The sequence below is a fragment of the Cebus imitator genome, unplaced genomic scaffold, assembly GCF_001604975.1.
Source record: "Cebus imitator isolate Cc_AM_T3 unplaced genomic scaffold, Cebus_imitator-1.0 Scaffold342, whole genome shotgun sequence".
NCBI classification, from domain to species: Eukaryota; Metazoa; Chordata; class Mammalia; order Primates; family Cebidae; genus Cebus; species Cebus imitator.
The window spans coordinates 282,237-299,768 of NW_016107657.1; the positions used below are offsets into that span (position 1 = coordinate 282,237).

General features: G+C 43.0%; 1 protein-coding gene across 12 annotated transcripts in view; it reads left to right on the forward strand.

Moving 5' to 3' along the window:
* The window catches only part of FHOD3 (formin homology 2 domain containing 3), a 487,025-nt gene that overhangs the window by 61,065 nt on the left and 408,428 nt on the right, over nucleotides 1-17,532 (forward strand). For all 12 annotated transcript variants that reach the window (XM_037730378.1, XM_037730382.1, XM_037730380.1 and 9 more), the window contains exon 3: nucleotides 9,237-9,301. In XM_037730378.1, the coding sequence (XP_037586306.1) occupies nucleotides 9,237-9,301 (65 nt within the window). The remainder of the gene's footprint in view (nucleotides 1-9,236; nucleotides 9,302-17,532) is intronic.

Here is a 17,532-nt window from a genome sequence, read left to right on the forward strand (position 1 = left end):
CAAACCATAGTATTCATCTATACCATGAAGTATTTTTTATTTAGCAATAAAAATAAATGAGCTATCAAGCTAGAAGAGACATGGGGGAACCTTAAATGCACACTGAAGTCAAACCCAGTCTGAAAAAGCTGCATAATGTGAGTCCAACAATTTGACATTTCAAGGACAATATGTTGATTCCATGATACTCTTAAGAACCTGGGCTTGGCCGGGCGCGGTGGCTCAAGCCTGTAATCCCAGCACTTTGGGAGGCCGAGGCGGGTGGATCACGAGGTCAAGAGATCGAGACCATCCTGGTCAACATGGTGAAACCCCGTCTCTACTAAAAATACAAAAAATTAGCTGGGCATGGTGGCACGTGCCTGTAATCCCAGCTACTCAGGAGGCTGAGGCAGGAGAATTGCCTGAACCCAGGAGGCGGAGGTTGCGGTGAGCCGAGATCGCGCCATTGCACTCCAGCCTGGGTAACAAGAGCGAAACTCCGTCTCAAAAAAAAAAAAAAAAGAACCTGGGCTTGTTTTATCTTTATGCCCTACCATCCTTAGTATCTGGATTTTGTCTTTCATGCTCCATCATAGTACAATGCAGCCGCCCCACACCCCTGCTGTCATGTCAAGACAGAGAGGCATGTATTGGTTAGGATGCAATCTTCTCTGTTGCAACCAAGAAAACCCCAAATATGGCAGTTTAAATAAAAGTTTTTTTCTTGTATAAGATTCAAAATATAGGCAATCCTCTTTGGAACTGTAAAATAGCTACTGCATCCTCAGAACAAGGGTTCCCTCTCTGGGACCAGGTGGCTGCTTCCACTCTTACTGTCTCATCTGCATCCCAGCCCCTAGAAAGAAGGAAAGGGACATACGGAGGGAGGGCATGCCCATTCTGTGTGCACTTAGCTTCACTTACCTTACTTTGGCCAGAGGCTCATGGGCACAGTATGAATTGTGGGCTGTATCCAGCTAAACTTTTCCTGCTATTGCTGTGAATATTAGCTGACAGCTATGGTCCCTGCCTTAGGTGAGAAGAGTGAAGAGCAGTGTTTGTGCTAGCTGGGTTTGCCCCTTTTAAAGAGCTTTCCAGAAACCCCATCAGCAACTTCCACCTATAGTTCACTGATGAGAACTGTGCCACAGTATAGAGTTGCACATTGTGGAATGTACATTGTCACTCCAAACACAATTGTATTCCCGTTATAAGGCAGAAAGGGAAATGGGTACTAGGGGGGTAACCAGCAGCTTCTGCCTCTGCAAGGAGAGAGGACATTTTGAGGAATGGGCAGTTGAGGACACTGTGCCACAAAGGCAAGTTGTGAGAGGAGCAAGGCAAGCCTGGGAGCGGTGAGCAGATTTTGGGTGTCCTGAAGCGGGAGGAAGTAGAAGAGTGGTGGGGCAGAGGATGCCAAGGAGAGACTGGGGGCTGAGAAGGAAGGCAGCAGGGTTTCCCAGGAGCTAAAATCTGTGAACAGTTTGAACAAGGGCCCTGTACAGGGTATGTGAGGGTGAAAGACAAGAGAAGGAGCTAATCAAGATGTCAAGAACCTCGTACCAGACACAAAAATTAACTAAAAACAGACCATAGTCCTAAATGTAAGAGGCAAAACAATGAAACTCCAGAGGAAAACAGGAGCAAGTCCATGACTGAGTTAGGAAAAGTCATGGTTCTTGCCACATGGACTTTCGTTGTCTTAGAAATGACAACGAAAGCACAAGTGACAAGAGAAAAAAATAGTTTGGACTTCATCAAAATTAAAACCTTTTGCTCCCTCAAAAGACATAATTGATAAAGTGAAAACACAAGCCACAGAACATTTTACAAACACAGAAAATGTTTGTAAATCATATATCTGATATCTGATGACCTTGAAGACGTTAGGCCATGTGAAAGAAGCCAGACAGAAAAGGTGACATACTGTTTAATTTCATTTGTATGCGATGCCCAGAGAAGATACGTCTGTAGAGAGACAGAGTAGAGTGGTGGTTGCCTCTTGCTGAGGATGGGGACAGGGAGTGATTGCAGATGGGTCTGAGGGTTTTGGGTTTTTTTTTGCATTGATGAGAAAGTTAAAAAAATTAGATTGTAATGACTGTATAACTCTATAAATATACTAGTAATCAGTGAATTATATCCATAAAACAGGTGAGTTTTATGGCACCTAAATTATACCTCATTAAAGCTTACAAGAAATGTGCCAGGGAATGACTGTGGAAGAGGAATAGTGAGCTGGTGATGGGCTGGGCTGGGTGCGGGGAGAAGTTTCAGCTTCTGTGATGAGGGGGCATTAGCTGAGTAGAAGTGAACTGAGAAAGTTGATTCCGTCTGTCTCATGTTCTGTTGAAGCAAAGAGGTGAGGGAAACAGGAAAATGAGAGAACCAGACTAGCCTCTCTGAGAAGGTGTCTAGAGAGGTGACCTGCTATGATAGGTCCCTTTTCGCCAGTTGCACAAACTTCACGCTTTGGTCATAGGACATGTTGCCCGGGTTGCTTCCACCTGGATCCCTGTGTGTCTCATACTCTTCACACCTTCCCGTTAAAGTAGATGACTTATTCCTCAGAGGCAGACACACTCAGGGTTGCACACACAGGAGGCACAGATGTTAGTATAATCCCTTGCGAATATTAACATGCGACATCACTGGAGCTTTAATGAAGAACAGGAACAAGCATGAAATAATAACAAATGGATCATTATTGTCAATTCTTGAATGGGTGGTGAAGAGGGAATGAGAGAAAGGAATGATGAGAGAACTGGGAAGAATGAGAAGACACAGACAAAAATGAAGTGAGAGACATACAGAGCGTGAGAGAATATCCAGACATGAAGACAAATGGAATGAGGGAAAGGAAGTGGCTGAAAGAAGGAACAGTAATATCATTAACAAGGGTATTGCCTAACGTTATTCAGCATTTACCACATGCCAGCCATGTCCACAGCATGTTACTTGCATTGATTAATTGAATTCTCACTCTCTCAGGAAAGGCAGACATCATTGTCTTACACAGACAATAAAGCCGAAGCTCAGAGAGATTAAGTAACTTGTCCAAGATCACACAGCTGGCTTCAGAGTAGATGTTTTTCTACCTCTATAGTCTGCGGGGAGAACAGAACACACCTGGAGATTAATGTAATGGCAACTGCCTCTCTTGCTTAAACTTTGAGCTTCTGGGCAAGTTAATCTTAGCTAGCGCTATCCTTTTACTAGCTGATGACTGGTTCAAATCCTCCTCCATCTCTTTATCCCTGAGATGGAGTGCTGGTTGAGCCTCTCAGCTCCGGAAGCATAGTAAGAGCTTTTTACTCCTGGGGCAACTGTTGAGGGGCCCTAGTCCCTACTTCTGCTGGTTGGTGAAACATCTGTTTCTATCCTTGACTGAAACTATGGTTTATTTCTTCTAATTTAAGTAGAAGAATGCTCAGGAGCATCAATTCCACTGTTCGTTGCTAGAAAAAGTCATCAAGCTTCTGGCTCTATACCACTCAGTAAAATAATGTAAATACTTGTTCTTACAGTCACAGAGGGCTTTATATGTTACTCTTGTAAAAAGGTTCTCTTGAGGCACAGGGTCAGAACGGAAACACACACAGGTTTCTGTGAGTCTTAGTTGGTTAAACCAGGCTTTTTCCAAGACCACTGATATTATTGTAAGAGAAATCTGTGTATTCTGAGAAGGCAGGGCGTTTCAGAAAGTTCTTTTAGCGGTAGTACCATCGTGTCCCTGGTGTGTGTGTCTCGATTGGGGTTTCCCTGAGTTACTCATCTATTTTAGATAGTCCCTTTGGCACTTTGGGTAGCTGGCCTTGGTTGTGGGCAGCCCATTGGTTGTGCTGCCTGCTTTGCTGTCCAGAAGCTGGTGATGTTTCCCTGGCAGTGGCTGTGCTGATAGGAAAGGAATCTGAGTCTCCCTGGGGAGATTAAGGTCCAGCTGAGCCGCCTTGCCTTCTGGGTCACTGGATTCTGGGTACTTGGTGCATTCCACTTCATCTTGCTAAAAAACACAGACTCAAAAGGAGTAGCAGCTGCAAAACTAACCCAGAATGCTGGTATGAGGGAGAGAAGGATGGCTAAGGTTCTTATAGTGAATACATACTGACAGCCTCTCACTGATTTTTATCTTTGGAATGTGGAATCTCTCGGAAGGCAGATATCAAAGTTTTATTAGTTAGGGTTCTCCAGAGACACAGAACCAAGAAGATATCTGAGATGGTTTGGCTCTGTGTCCCCAGCCAAACCTTGTCTCGAATTGTAATCTCCACATGTGGAGGGAGGGACCTGGTGGGAGGTGGTTGAATCATGGGGGCAGTTTCCCCCATGCTGTTCTCATGATAGTGAGTGAATTCTCATGAGATCTGATGCTTTAAAAGTGTTTGGCAGTTCCCCACCGCCTCCCCCGCCAGCTTTCTTTCTCTCTGGCCACCTTGTGAAGAAGGTGCTTCTTTCCCTTTACCTTCCACTATGATTGTAAATTTCCTGAGGCCTTCCCAGCCATGTGGAACTGTGAGTCAATTAAATCTCTTTCCTTATAAATTAGCCAGTCTCAGGCAGTTCTTTAGAATAGTGTGAAAATAGACCAATACGCTATCTATCTGTCTGTCTATCATCTATCTATGTAATCTATCTGTCTAGAGAGATTTATTTTTAAGAAATTGGCTCGTGCAATTGTGGGGGACTAGCAAATCTGAAATCTGCAGGGCAGGCTAGCTGGCTGGGAATGCAGGTAGGGTTTCTATATTCCTGTCTTAAAGCTCCATGTACTTTGTGCATCTCACAGAATACATGTTATATGTATGTAGGGGTTCAGAAAATAATAATAGTCTGAAGATACAGATCATGAGAGGTAGTCAGTGTGAATTCACTGTAAGTACCTTAGCATCGTTTTCTCCAGGATATTGGCACCAGTGAAATGAAGGAGTGAATGAGAGGAGCACGCATCTGGGGGCAGCTCTGTGGAGGTGATAGGGCCACTGACTTTAGGGTCAGACTGCTTGGGTTGAGTCTGAGCTCTGTCACTTTCTATCTATGTGACTTCATCTCAATTGCTTAACTTTTCTGGGCCCTGATTTCCTTATCTTTGGAATGGCAATAATGTTATCTACCTGTATTTGTCCATTTTCACACTGCTACAAAGACATACCTGAGACTGGGTAATTTTTAAAGAAAAGAGGTTTAATTGACTCGCAGTTCTGCATGGCTGGGGAGGCCTCAGGAAACTTGCAATCATGGCAGAATGTGAAGGAGAAGCAAAGGCACATCTTATATAGTGGCAGGTGAGAGTGGGTGAGAAAGCAAAGTGGGAAGAGCCCCTTATAAAACCATCAGATCTTGTGAGAACTCACTCACTATCACAAGAATAGCATGGAGGAAACCACCCCCCGATCCAATCACTTCCCACCAGGTCCGTCCCTCACACCTGGGGATTACAAGTCAGGATAAGATTTGGGTGGGGACACAAAGTCTATATCACTACCTCATAGAAATTTTGTGAAGACTAAATCTGTATAAAGTACTTAGAACTTCTTCTGGCACATGATAAGCATTTCATAAATGTTAACAACTATTATTATTTCTGAACCCAAACTGACATAGTGTCCCATGGTGGGGAAGGGAGTGTACCTATGATTCTTTAATTTTCCCTTGAAAATTTTAGCCATGGAAAAAGAAAAGGGTGTATTTGCTAGAAAGGCAGGGATAAAATGATTATCTTTAAACAGATATGATTATTTCTTAACATGAGCCAAAGGACTTAGCAAAAAGATTTGTAGAATCAGTGGTAGCAGGGAAATGGCCATATGTAAAAGAAATACATAAAAATGAATCTTTCTCCAATATGTCAGTTTTATCTAATTAGAAAATATAGTGGTGGAGGGAAGCTACCAAATTTAAAGGGGCCTTATGGTGGATGTTTTTTGTTTTATTTAAACATACACACACACATATGTATATCCACCATAAGGTCCCTTTACATTTGGTAGTCCGGTATAATAGTTTTACATATATACATATATAAAACACACACACACACACACACACGTATGTGTGTGTGTGTGTGTGTGTGTGTGTTTGTAGAGAGAGAGAATGAGCAAGCAATATGTGAAAATACAACAAGACCAAATAAGGTTTTTCCTAAGAAGTCAAGAAGAATTACATATCTATGTATATATAACATATATGTTTTATATATGTATATATAGTATACATGTTATATATATATGTATGTAAAACTATTATACTGGACTCTCCATAATTCTTGAACTCTTAGGATGAGTATTATGTGATCCTGTTGTATTATTTTTACATATTGCATAATTTGATTTCCCAAGATTTTCTTAGATGTTTGCATCTTAGATTTTCAGTGTATCTTTTTGGTTAGGTTTCAGTAGTAAGGTTATACCAGTTCCCTAAAAAACTAGGGACTCTTTTTTTCCTTTGCAATCCTTAGAGAAGGTTATACAGTGAAGCAGTGGTGCAGCAAAAGGCAGGATGGTGCAGGCAACCGTGGAATCAGATTCTGTGCTTTCAGTCCTGCATCTGTTTCCACTAGCCATGTATGCAAGTTACGTCATTTCTACAAGCTTTGTTTTCCTCATCTGCAAAATGGACACAGATGTAGTACCTACATCAGAGGTGGGTGGAAGCAGGTGTGGGGGAGGGTGAAAGGTTGCAGATACCCTGCTGTGGACCTGATTGAATCTGGTCACACTCTTCACCCACTTGCCTCTTCCTTAGCCGGTCCCCTCCTATTCTCTGAACTTGGGATCTGGGGCCTCCTCCCCACCTCAGCCTGCTTCCACCATCCTTGGCTCCCAGTTCCATGCAGGTTTCTTCGTTTGTAGGATTTTGTGTAGACCAGCAGATAAGGTAGGAGGTAGAATATTGAAGTGGAGAAATTGTAAGTGATTAAACTTCTAAAAAATAGGCCTTATTTTCTTCTATGCTCTCTTAAATTCCATTAGGGTTTAGCTTAGCAAACCAATTGCCTGGTTTCTCAGCACTTGGAAGAGATGACGCTTCCAGGATGGTGGGCTTGCTGTGTCTGTATCTTGGCAGTCATAGTTTTCACTGAGGGGCCTGGAATCCCAGAGTGACCACCCTACATGCTCACTGTGGGTCTAGAGAATTCTGTAGGGAAACAAACTTTTCAAAGTGCAACTTTGCAGTTGTTTGAAGATATAAGAAGGGGCTACCAATGGGCCCTTTCTGAAATTCTCCAGAACTTGGGGCATTCTGAAATGTCTTCCCTGGCCAGCTCATGCTTTTTCTCTCTCTGGGCATCTACAGCACGTCCTTTGTCTGCTATTTATTTGACATTTACCATTGACTTATAACTGCTGGTAATGTGAATTACAGAAAATCCTTGAGATTGGAAGACAAGGATTTACTGTTTCTAATAGTTAGAGCCTGGCTCCCGGCAGGAGTTCACTGATTTTCTGCTCCCAGCTGCTGTCCCCCTACCCCAGAACACCTTTCTTGGCAAGTCAAACAAAAAGCTGTCTATAATTCAATCTGGTGCATTTAAATCAAAACTTTCTTCTGGTCTGGTGGGAAGACTTGAAGGAGTATTCATGTCAGGATTTCTGAGACTGAGAGTTTTTTTTGTGAAAAATAAGGTTTTGCAGAAATCTGTGTTTATAGGAATCTTGAACTTGTCTTTTGTAGGCATTGTGTGTTGGCTGCAAGCATCTTGAGACTAATAATAACTTGCATATAAAAATGTAAAACAAAGGAAAATGGAAGGGCTCATTGAATTTTGAGGGGACTCTGAGTGCAGATTCTCTACCTGAAGCAGCTGCCCAGCTGGAGGTTAGCTTTGCAATTATGCAGCTGGGTTTCCTTTTTTCTTTTAAAGAACCTATATTAGTCTGTTCTCATGCTGCTAATAAAGACATAAAGAAAAAGAGGTTTAATGGACTCACAGTTCCTCATGGCTGGGGAGGTCTCACAATTATGACAGGACGTGAAGGAAGAGCAAAGGCACTTCTTACATGGTGGCAGGCAAGAGAGTGTGTGCAGGGGAACTGCCCTTTATCAAACCAACAGCTCTCATGAGACTTATTCACTATCATGAGAACGCCCCCTGATTCAATTACCTTCTGTGACTCATAGGGATTGTGGGAACTACAATTCAAGATGATGTTTGGGTGGAGACACAACCAACCCATATTAGAATCAACAAACCATTGTTTAAACCATACTTCTGTCTCTTACCTGGTCGTAAGAATAAAAAATGTGATTGATTGATGTAGTCATTACTGTGAATTCATAATCACAGCGTTAGTAGTGCACCTTGGTGAGATCTGTGTTTCCTTCTGTCCAACACAACCACACACCAGGAGGCAGGAAAGCACTGCCAGATTCTGTTATACATTAAGCCCTGGTGGGGAGAGGTGAGGATGGACAGGGAATCCCACTCCCGAGAGCCCTGCCATGCTACCTGCTGCCATGCCCTTGGCTGGCTCTGCTTTTCCTTTGTTCATTGCCTTCCCCTTTTCTCTAAACCTCGAAGCCTTTCTTCCTGTCAGGTAGCCAAGACTCACGTTTTCTCCCCTTTATCTCCTTCTACCAACCGCTCTGTGGCGTTCCTCTCTGCATAAAGCAGGATGGACTCTAGTAGGAGTGGAACTGGGGAAGTCTGCCCTTTTTCTTCCTCATGAGAGATGCAGTGAGAAGGAAGTGGAGGTGAGACAGGGTGTGGTGTAAATTGGCATTTCTGATCATAAGTAGTCTGAAAACCTTTTGTAGATTCCCATTTTCCCAGAAGAGTATGAAAGAAAAGCTAACACAGGCTTGAACTGATACACAGTAAAGCAGTTCTGATGACCCTATCATGTGTTCCCTTTTCCTATATCTGCCCCTCCCAAAAAAAGGTAAAAATAGCCATGAGAATGATCAAGCAGATTTGTGTTGTTACATTCCAGAAATTTCACTTCATGGACACAGATTTTAAAATTTTCCCAACATGGTCAAGCACGGCTATGTGCAGACTGTGGATGGAATGAGTCGATGGAGCTTGGCAATCAGATGCATGTGCCAATCCAACAAAGTCAGACTTCTTTATTTTATTTTTGTGAAAGACCTGTGATGTCAACATTACTTCAGGATAGATTCTTGTTCAGTATGGGTCCCTGCTTCTGTGGATCTCCTCTCAGGTGGGTGTGTCAGAACCTTCACGTGGATTGACAGCACGTGAGGTGTCTCTGCTGACTCCTCTGATGCCCCTGTTTTGTCTCCTATCTCGTTAGGCGGGGCAAGAAGCACAGCATCATCCTAAGGACGCAGCTGTCGGTGAGGGTCCATGCCTGCATCGGTGAGTGACACCTGCTCTCAGGGACTAAAGGCATGACGAAAAACGCAACTTATGGGAATAAAATAAAGATTCACTGTTATGCTATCTGTTTGTGCTAGCCCTATCATGGGTTCTTATGGTTTTGGTGAAACAATTTTCAGCAATGATTTTTGAAGGTCTGTTTCATTCCAGCTTCCTCTGCTGTTTCATTAGTGACTGGAGCGTGAGGTAAGACAGCTTGCTGGTGAGGTTCCTTTTGGCAGTGCTGGGGGAGATGAGGTTCTTCCTGGGACTGTGCCAATGTGAGCCTCTAGTGCATTGACCTGATCTTCATGTGCCTCCTGGTGGCTCTGTAAGGCGTGCCTATGGGAAAGTGGAGTCTGGGGCTCTAGACTGTTATCAGGTGACTAAAAGGGAAATCTCAGGTCAGCACAGGGTGAGGGCACATGCGGTAGGATACAGGGCAAGATGCTCTTAAGCAAACAAACTACCTGTGGTTCAGAATGGCTTGCTGTAGGAGGCCCAGTTTCCTCCTGGTCTGGGCCAAGTTGAGGCAAGAATATGTCATAAAAAGGAAAGAAAAAGGAACTAAATTTCATTTCATGTCTAGAAGTTTTTTGTATCTTAGTAATTTTGCTTTTGTTTAATATACGATGTGGTCTTCATTTAATCTTCTAATCAGAAAAGCATAAATCATCCTGTTGAGTCCTAGTCTGCACCTGAAAGGTATTCATGGGTGGAGTGAGGGAAATTATTTCTGGTCCCCCCTTCACCCAGGTATGGGGAGGGGGAGCAGCTGGGCATGAAGGGAAATCCACATGATTTCACTTCATTTGGTGTGGAGGGAGGTGAGGTTGCAAGTGTCTTGAGTAATAACCTGTGCAGCCAGAGAATAATTGTGCAGGTGACTCAAACTTCAGGGACTGAAAGGTCAGAGTGTCAGGAGGATTGGAAATCTTGTTGGAAACAAAGTAAGATCTGCAGGACCTCCAGCCAACATTGACTGTTCTGCTTCTCAACTGCTTGTAGTGCTGAGTAACTATACAATGTATATAGGCACTTACATTTCATTGGTGGCTTTTTTTTATTACCTGCTTCATATTTTCCCAGTGATTTCAAATGCATAAATTATATCAATCTAAAGGAAAGGTCTGTGAGACGACTTTGGATAAACTTCCTCCTTACCCTCATTCCAGTTCTAGAACAAATCCTGGTATATAACATGTACTGAACATGTTGAAGTTAAATATTGAAACACAGCTGATAACCACTAGAGATTTGGGACATGAAGATGAATTGGGTTTTCCTAGGAATAGTAAGGTGGTAAAAGCAGACTTACATGAAAATGAGCTCTGTCAAAATCCAAATGAGCGAACTCCTTTTAAGGAAACTCGTTCCTTTGCAGTATTTCAGGTACTCAAATATTTCAGGTACAGGATTTTTAAAAAACAGCTTCTGTGTTATTGACTTGACTTCTATATCCTATAGTCCCATGTGATAGATGTAAGATGTGTGACATCTTATCCTGTGGCATACTGAGAACTGACAGCCTCTCAAGCCCGCACTCAACTAGGTCACACATGCTCCCTGCTCTAGGGGTTGACTTGGGGGCTTATGGAGTCAGTGTGCTCACTCACAAACCTCCTTATGCCAATTGCACTGGTTATCAGAAATATGTAATTTAATGAAATAGTACCAAATATTTCATAACCAAATTAAATATGACTACTTAAAGGTCACTGCTTCTTTGAAAGTTCACTGAATATTTTGGAAAAGACTCAAAATTCATCACTACAAAAGCATTTCTGTCAATGTAAATAGGTTATGATAACTATAAAAGGTGAGGGGAATATTATAAAAATAGAAGAGGATTCTGCTCTTCATAAGCATCTTCAGTTCTGCTGAACCTCAAAGAAACTGAGACTAGAAATCAGACCATGTTACTGGAGTGATTTGTAAAAGGTCTACGTGGAATTCCAATGAGTAGATCCTTATTCAGAGAATCATTTGTGCCTCATCACAGGTAGACCGGCATGTTTTGCCATAATAGCTGCGAGTTCAAAATGTTTTAAGGTCTTGTTTATGTTTATGTATTTTTTTACGTATTGTTTTCAAAAGGATTTTCTGCTTTAATCAGCTTTACCATTAATTTCCTCAGGCCTGATTATGTCAGATGAGAGGATTTGGCTGTGTAAACTAACAGCAGCACCTCAAAAAGGAAAAGTTTTTCCTTTGAATTAAAAGCCTTTTTTTTTTCATTCAATTTCCTATTATTAGCAAGATCTGGAGTAGATTTATTATAATAGCACTAAGTATGATCCTTTGGTTATGTATAGAAAATGGGATGTGTGCATCATGTTTACGAAGTACCTTCCCCTATTGTGACATCTTCCTTCCCTCTCTGAATGGCAGTGTTAGATGAGATTTCTTAGGGATAAAGAAAACAATATCTGGAACAATTTTGAGTCAAAATGACAATGGGAAATATGGCAAGGGGAAAATAAGCCTCTTTCACGTCAGTTGTTTTAGTTCTTGTTTCTTCTCAAGGTTATTTACTCTTTACCGTATAGCAAATAGGTGAAATATTAACACTGCAAGCATAGGGCACAGTGGCTGCCGTCTCAGCCAAGCACCACATGCAGCTCCCCTGAAGGCTTTCCTTCCACCCGTGATTGGACTGGGAGGATCCAGGACCAATTTTGTCTCCTGGGCCTGAAACGTTATCAAAGAAATGTCTCAAAAATAATGCTTTCTTCACCTTACATTTTCTTCTCCTTCATTCCTGTTTTTATTAAGTTTAGGAATGTTTAGAATCCAGGACTGCATGTTAATCATTTGGAGGTGACATGCCTTTGGAAGTCTTCAGTGTTCACTTTGGAACCCGGCACCCATTGGGAGGAGAGTGTAGTGAGCCTTTATACTTAGCAGCTGGGCAACCCTCATGAAAAATGAAGGCCACAGGGGCTCTGCTTTGATGGTTACAGCCAGCAGCTGAAACAGGTCTTTTCTGATAGTGCAGTGGTTCTGAAGCATTTGGCAGGAGGTTGGAATGAGATTTTGGTATAGAGAGGCCTCAAGCTTCGTACCTCAGTGCTCATCTCCATGTGATTTTTATTTGTTCATACATTTTTTGGTATGACCAATTGATATTTCAGCCAATGCTGCAGCACTTGCCTTCTTAATCTAGCTTTGATCTTTCAAAGAAATGAAAATTTTGATGGTCATATAGTGGGCATACACTTACAGATATGAATTTAAAAATGCATGATAGGCATGAGGAGTCTGCATTTTGTGAGGTTAGCTAGAGAAAATAATTTTTTGGTTCCTGAAAAGTGATCCTATTTCCAGACCCCAGAAAAATGTTCAGAGGGCCAACTGGCTCAGATAACTAAATCTCATCCTGAAGAGAAAGGAACTAAAGAATTGTGGGGTGAGGAATGGAATCTAGGATTAAAAAAAAAAAGGTTTGAAATCATTAGGCTCCTAAAGTTAATATGTGAGTGTTTTTTACGGGTTGGCTTTAAAGGCATTTTGTTTGGCCAAAAACCTCAGGGCTTCAATTTTCTGAAGCAGATTCTATGTTCCCATTAAGAAAGTAAAACCCTGGTGACTGATTCTCTGGGTTCCAGGAGGCCTGTACTTTCTAGTGTCCAACACTGAGTTAAACAAAAGTGTAAAATTTGGGTGAAGATCCAAAAATGTCATTTATGCTTTCAGCTGTGAAAGAACCCTGGCACAAAGGGTCTTTAGAGGGTTTGAGAATCATATGCGATGATGAGTTCTTCCTGTGAGGGACAGATGAGTCAGGCAGAGGCTGCCCAGGGGGCTAAAGCGACTGACCTCTGCATGAGATGCATCTAATTACTCAGATGGTCAAGTCACAGGGACAAAGGCAACTTTTAAAGGCGAGAAAATGATAGGAGAGAAGGCCATTTCATCCATTAATGCCAGTTTCCAGCAACAGAAACATCAATAGAACAAACCATCAATGTATAATTTGCAAAGCATTTTTCTCTTGCAGGCCCTATCATGTAGCCATGTGCTTTGCATTATAGTGTTATAGCAAAGAGATGAATTATAAACAGTGGAGCATTTCCTCAGGAAGAACCTTCTAGTGCAAATGTAACGAAGGGAATTCATCTCATAGCCAGCTGATTTAGGGGCGTTGGCTCCCTGGGGCTCTGTGTTGAGCAATGTCCTGAGGCTGTGTGCAGTCTGAATGGGGAAGGATCCTGCATTGGTACTTGCTTTCACTGATGGTGATGGAGGTGGTATACATATGTGTGGCATGAGGTGGCAGCTCAGGTGAGGTGCAGGTTTTGTCCAGTGCCTGAGCCTCCTATAGCTACAGTATAGGGGTTCCTGGGCTTCTGTATTTGAAGAGTGGGGAATGGAGCTGTAATTCATGGCCTCCAACCCCTGCCTCCTCTCCTTTCTTCCCAGTCCCTTTCCAGGTTCTGCCTTTCTTCTTTAGACTGTGAATCTGAGCATGGCTCCTCTCCTACCTCACTGAGTGTTCTGACCAGGCTGGGTACTACTTTCCCCCCACCTCTGGGTGTCTTTCCCTCTAATCAATTTGAGCTTGTTTCTGGTGGCTGAGCTCTCCTGGCCTGCCGGTAGGCCCCCCTCTAACTTCCTTTTCTGACATTTCACTTGCCCCTGGGTGGCCTTTGGAAAATTAGCTACATTCCCCTGTGGTCCTTACTGCTTCTTGGCTCTGTGTCAGTTTGGAATTTCCATAAAAACTAGAGGTTTCCTGTGGGAAATTGCAAATGGCCTTTTTGACACTCTTGGCCTGACAGCACCCAGGTGCTGTTTCTGTGCTAGCTAATAAAGATGGGGTGCACGGAGCACTGTATGCTGAGAGACACAAGGCTTGGATGGTGACGTGTGTGTGCTTGGGCACCTGGCCCCTCTGGGTGCTTGCTGTAGGATTCACAGAGATGCAGCTTGTCCTCTGTGATCTACTCTGTGGCAGGCCTCCACATGTCCACTGTATGCTGCAGAAAGGAAGTAAAGCTGGCTGTCTCCTGAGTGGGAGACAACCCTACTCCCTCTCCCCCGGTCATTCTTTCCCCTCTTAGCCCACCTGCCCTGCCTTCATTGACTCCAGGCCCTGGACCTGGGCTTCTGGCTGGCTCTGTCCTGAATTCCGCAAGAGGCTGCTTCTGCTTCTGTTCCACCTCTACCATGCAGCTTTGGTTTGGAGCTGCAGGTGGTCCACCCTCCTTGCCCTGTCTCTGGACATCATGATAGCCAAGCTCACAGTGTCCTGGTGGTGCTCATCCTTGGTGGCATCAGGTACATTGGGTCATCATACTTCCTATTTCTGCTCTTTGAAGCTAAGATCCTCTGATTTTCCAGAAACTCTGGAAACCATCTTTCATTCTTCCAGAGAGTTTTGTCTTCCTGCAAAGGCTCCTGAGTGGCCAATTGCAGCCTCAGCAGAGGATGGGTTTGACACCGAGTCTCCCCTTGCAGAAGGAGACTCCCAGTGCTTGGTCCTTTAAAAGAAATTAAAAACCTCCTCTCTTTTACACCCCAAGTCTGTGACCTGTTTCTGCCTGTGTGGTTCTGTTTTCTAGGTAAAAACAAGCTCTGTGGATTAATCAAATAAGTACCTCCCATCATCTGTTTCCCATTAATCTGTCACAGTCCCCAGGAGGCAGACCCCATGGAGTGTGCATGTGTCTAGAAGGCCCTTAGGTCTGGACTGAGGGAGATTTCTTAGGCAGGTCAGCCTGTCAACCTCTGCACTCTGTGTGGGTAGCTGCCTCCAAGGGGCCTTCCATCAGACTGAATTGACAGGTGTGTCCAATCTCTGTCTCTCCCCCTTGCCCCACCCCAACCCCCACCGCCCCTGCTCACCACTGCAAAAAAAAATATATATATATATATATGAGAGAAGAGATATGGGAAGGATATAAAACATGCTGTCAGGTAGTCTTTTTTTTTTTGAGACGGAAGTTTTACTCTCGTCGCCTATGATGGAGTGCAATGGTATGATTTCGGCTCACTACAACCTCTGCCATCTGGGTTTCAGAGATTCTCCTGCTTCAGCCTCCCAAGTAGCTGGAACTATAGTTGCGTACTACCATGCCTGGCTAATTTTTTGTATTTCTAGTAGAGACGAGGTTTCACCATGTTGGTCAGGCTGGTCTCAAACTCCTGACCTCAGGTGATCCACCCATCTCGACCTCTGAAAGTGCTGGGATTACAGGCATGAGCCACTGTGCCCAGCCAAGTCTAGTCTTTAAATGCTGGGAGCCATTCAGTTCTGTCACACGTCTTTCCATACAAATGTTATATTCATATGATATATAGGTCTGGATTGATTTCTCACCAAGATGGAAAGAACAACTAAAGAATGAATTTAAAGAGTGGCTTTGCCATCTATAGACATGCAAACAGAAATACAGGGGTTGAATAAAGAGGAGACACACACTTGAGAGAGGGAGGTAGCATGGAACCTTCCAGATAGGGCTGGAAGCTCAGGTTAGCTCTGGGAACCATGAGGCACCAAGAGAAGGAAAATGGATGGGAATAATGTGAATTGAATCACAGGAAAGAAAGTGTATATCTCAGTGTCTCTTATGTTAGCTTCATTTCATATTTGTATTTGGCCTTCCCCCAATTTTACTTAAATTATGAATTGCTTCTTTAGGACTTTGTTACCTTTAATCTCTAAGGATCTTGAGGTGTTGGATAATGGAATTGGAGCATTGCCTTAGAGCTATTAGCAGTGTGTTTATTCTGCACTGTTCATGTAATTGTTTATATCCTGGTTGGTCACTTACCAAGGAATATGAAACTTTGGCAAACAAAACTGATAATGGAGAATGAAGTCCCATTGATACAGATGCCTGTAGCAGGTGTTACCTGACAAATTTAAATCACGTGCTGGCAGTTAGACTCCAAAGTTCCTATCCAGCCAACCATCACTTATATGCAGAAAACAACTTCTGATAGGGAAACCACCCTGGTTTTGGGTGGTTTTGACTAGAGTGTCTGTATAGATACCTTCCTCTCACTGATCTGGTCTGCTTCTGGGGAGTGATGTGAGCTCTAGTGACGGGCTCTGAGTGCTTATGGCTGTCCCCATGAAGAGACTTTATTTTTGGCACTGGACAGTCAAAATTTATGTCAGGAAACCAAATGCTTTGTCTTATTTCTAGAATTGTTGATTTCCAGAGGGTGTGGGAGTTGAAAAGGAGGATGGATGGTTCAAAAATGTGTTGCCGAAGCAGGTTCTTTAAGGAGTGGGTGCATGTCAATGTATTTTTCACATCTCAACATTTCTGTTGTGTTAGAAGTACCTGATGGGAAGTATTTTAACTCAGAAAAAAAACAGATAGAAAGCATTCATAGTTTAGCAAGTCTGCTACCAGTTCAAGCTTTACTTTAAAGGAGGAAAGAAAGGCATTGGAGAATCGTTACAAGTGCTGTCATCTCAAGCCCATATACTGGAGTAATAGCAACAGAATAACTAAGAAGAAAAAGTTAAAAGGTTCTGTTCATTATTTAGCCTAATTGAAAAAAGGAAACAGATCCTATTAATTGTTCCCAGAAGTAATGTGACTTATCTGTAATCCCAGTAACTGGTGTGTGGGTGTGTGGGCAGGAAGAGTCACTATCTTACAAGGATGTAGAGAAATTGTTGGGGCAAAGGATAGAGCCAGGGTTTCCAGTCAATACTTCAGTCATCCATCCATCCATCCATCCATCCCCCTCCCTCCCACTTTCCCCCCCTCCTTCCCTCCTTCCTTCCTTCCTTCCTTCCCTCTCCCTCCCTCCCTCCTTTTCTCCCTCCCTCCCTCCTTTTCTCCCTTCCTCTTTCCTTCCCTTCTTCCTTCCTTCCTTTTTCCTTCTTTTTCTTTCTTTTTTAAAAAAGACTCGAGTCAATGATCACTTTAATAACACTTTTAAATTTAGATAATGTATTTACAAGTACTTCAAAAGTTGTAAAATGCTACAAAGATTATTAGTTTTAGAGAAACTCTATGAGAAAGCTAAAAAAGAAATCCTGTCTACCTCAGTCATTTAAAAAAATGTCCCATGAGCCCTGTTCACTGGCTGACACATTTGCACCGTGGTTCTTTTCGACTCACAGGTTCAGGAGCCCACGCTACCCATCCTGAGCCACAGTGGGGGCTGAGAAAGGGGGTCCATCAGTGGTGAGGCGTTTCTCTCTTTTTTTTTCTTTTTTGAGACGGAGTTTCACTCTTGCTACCCAGGCTGGAGTGCAATGGCGC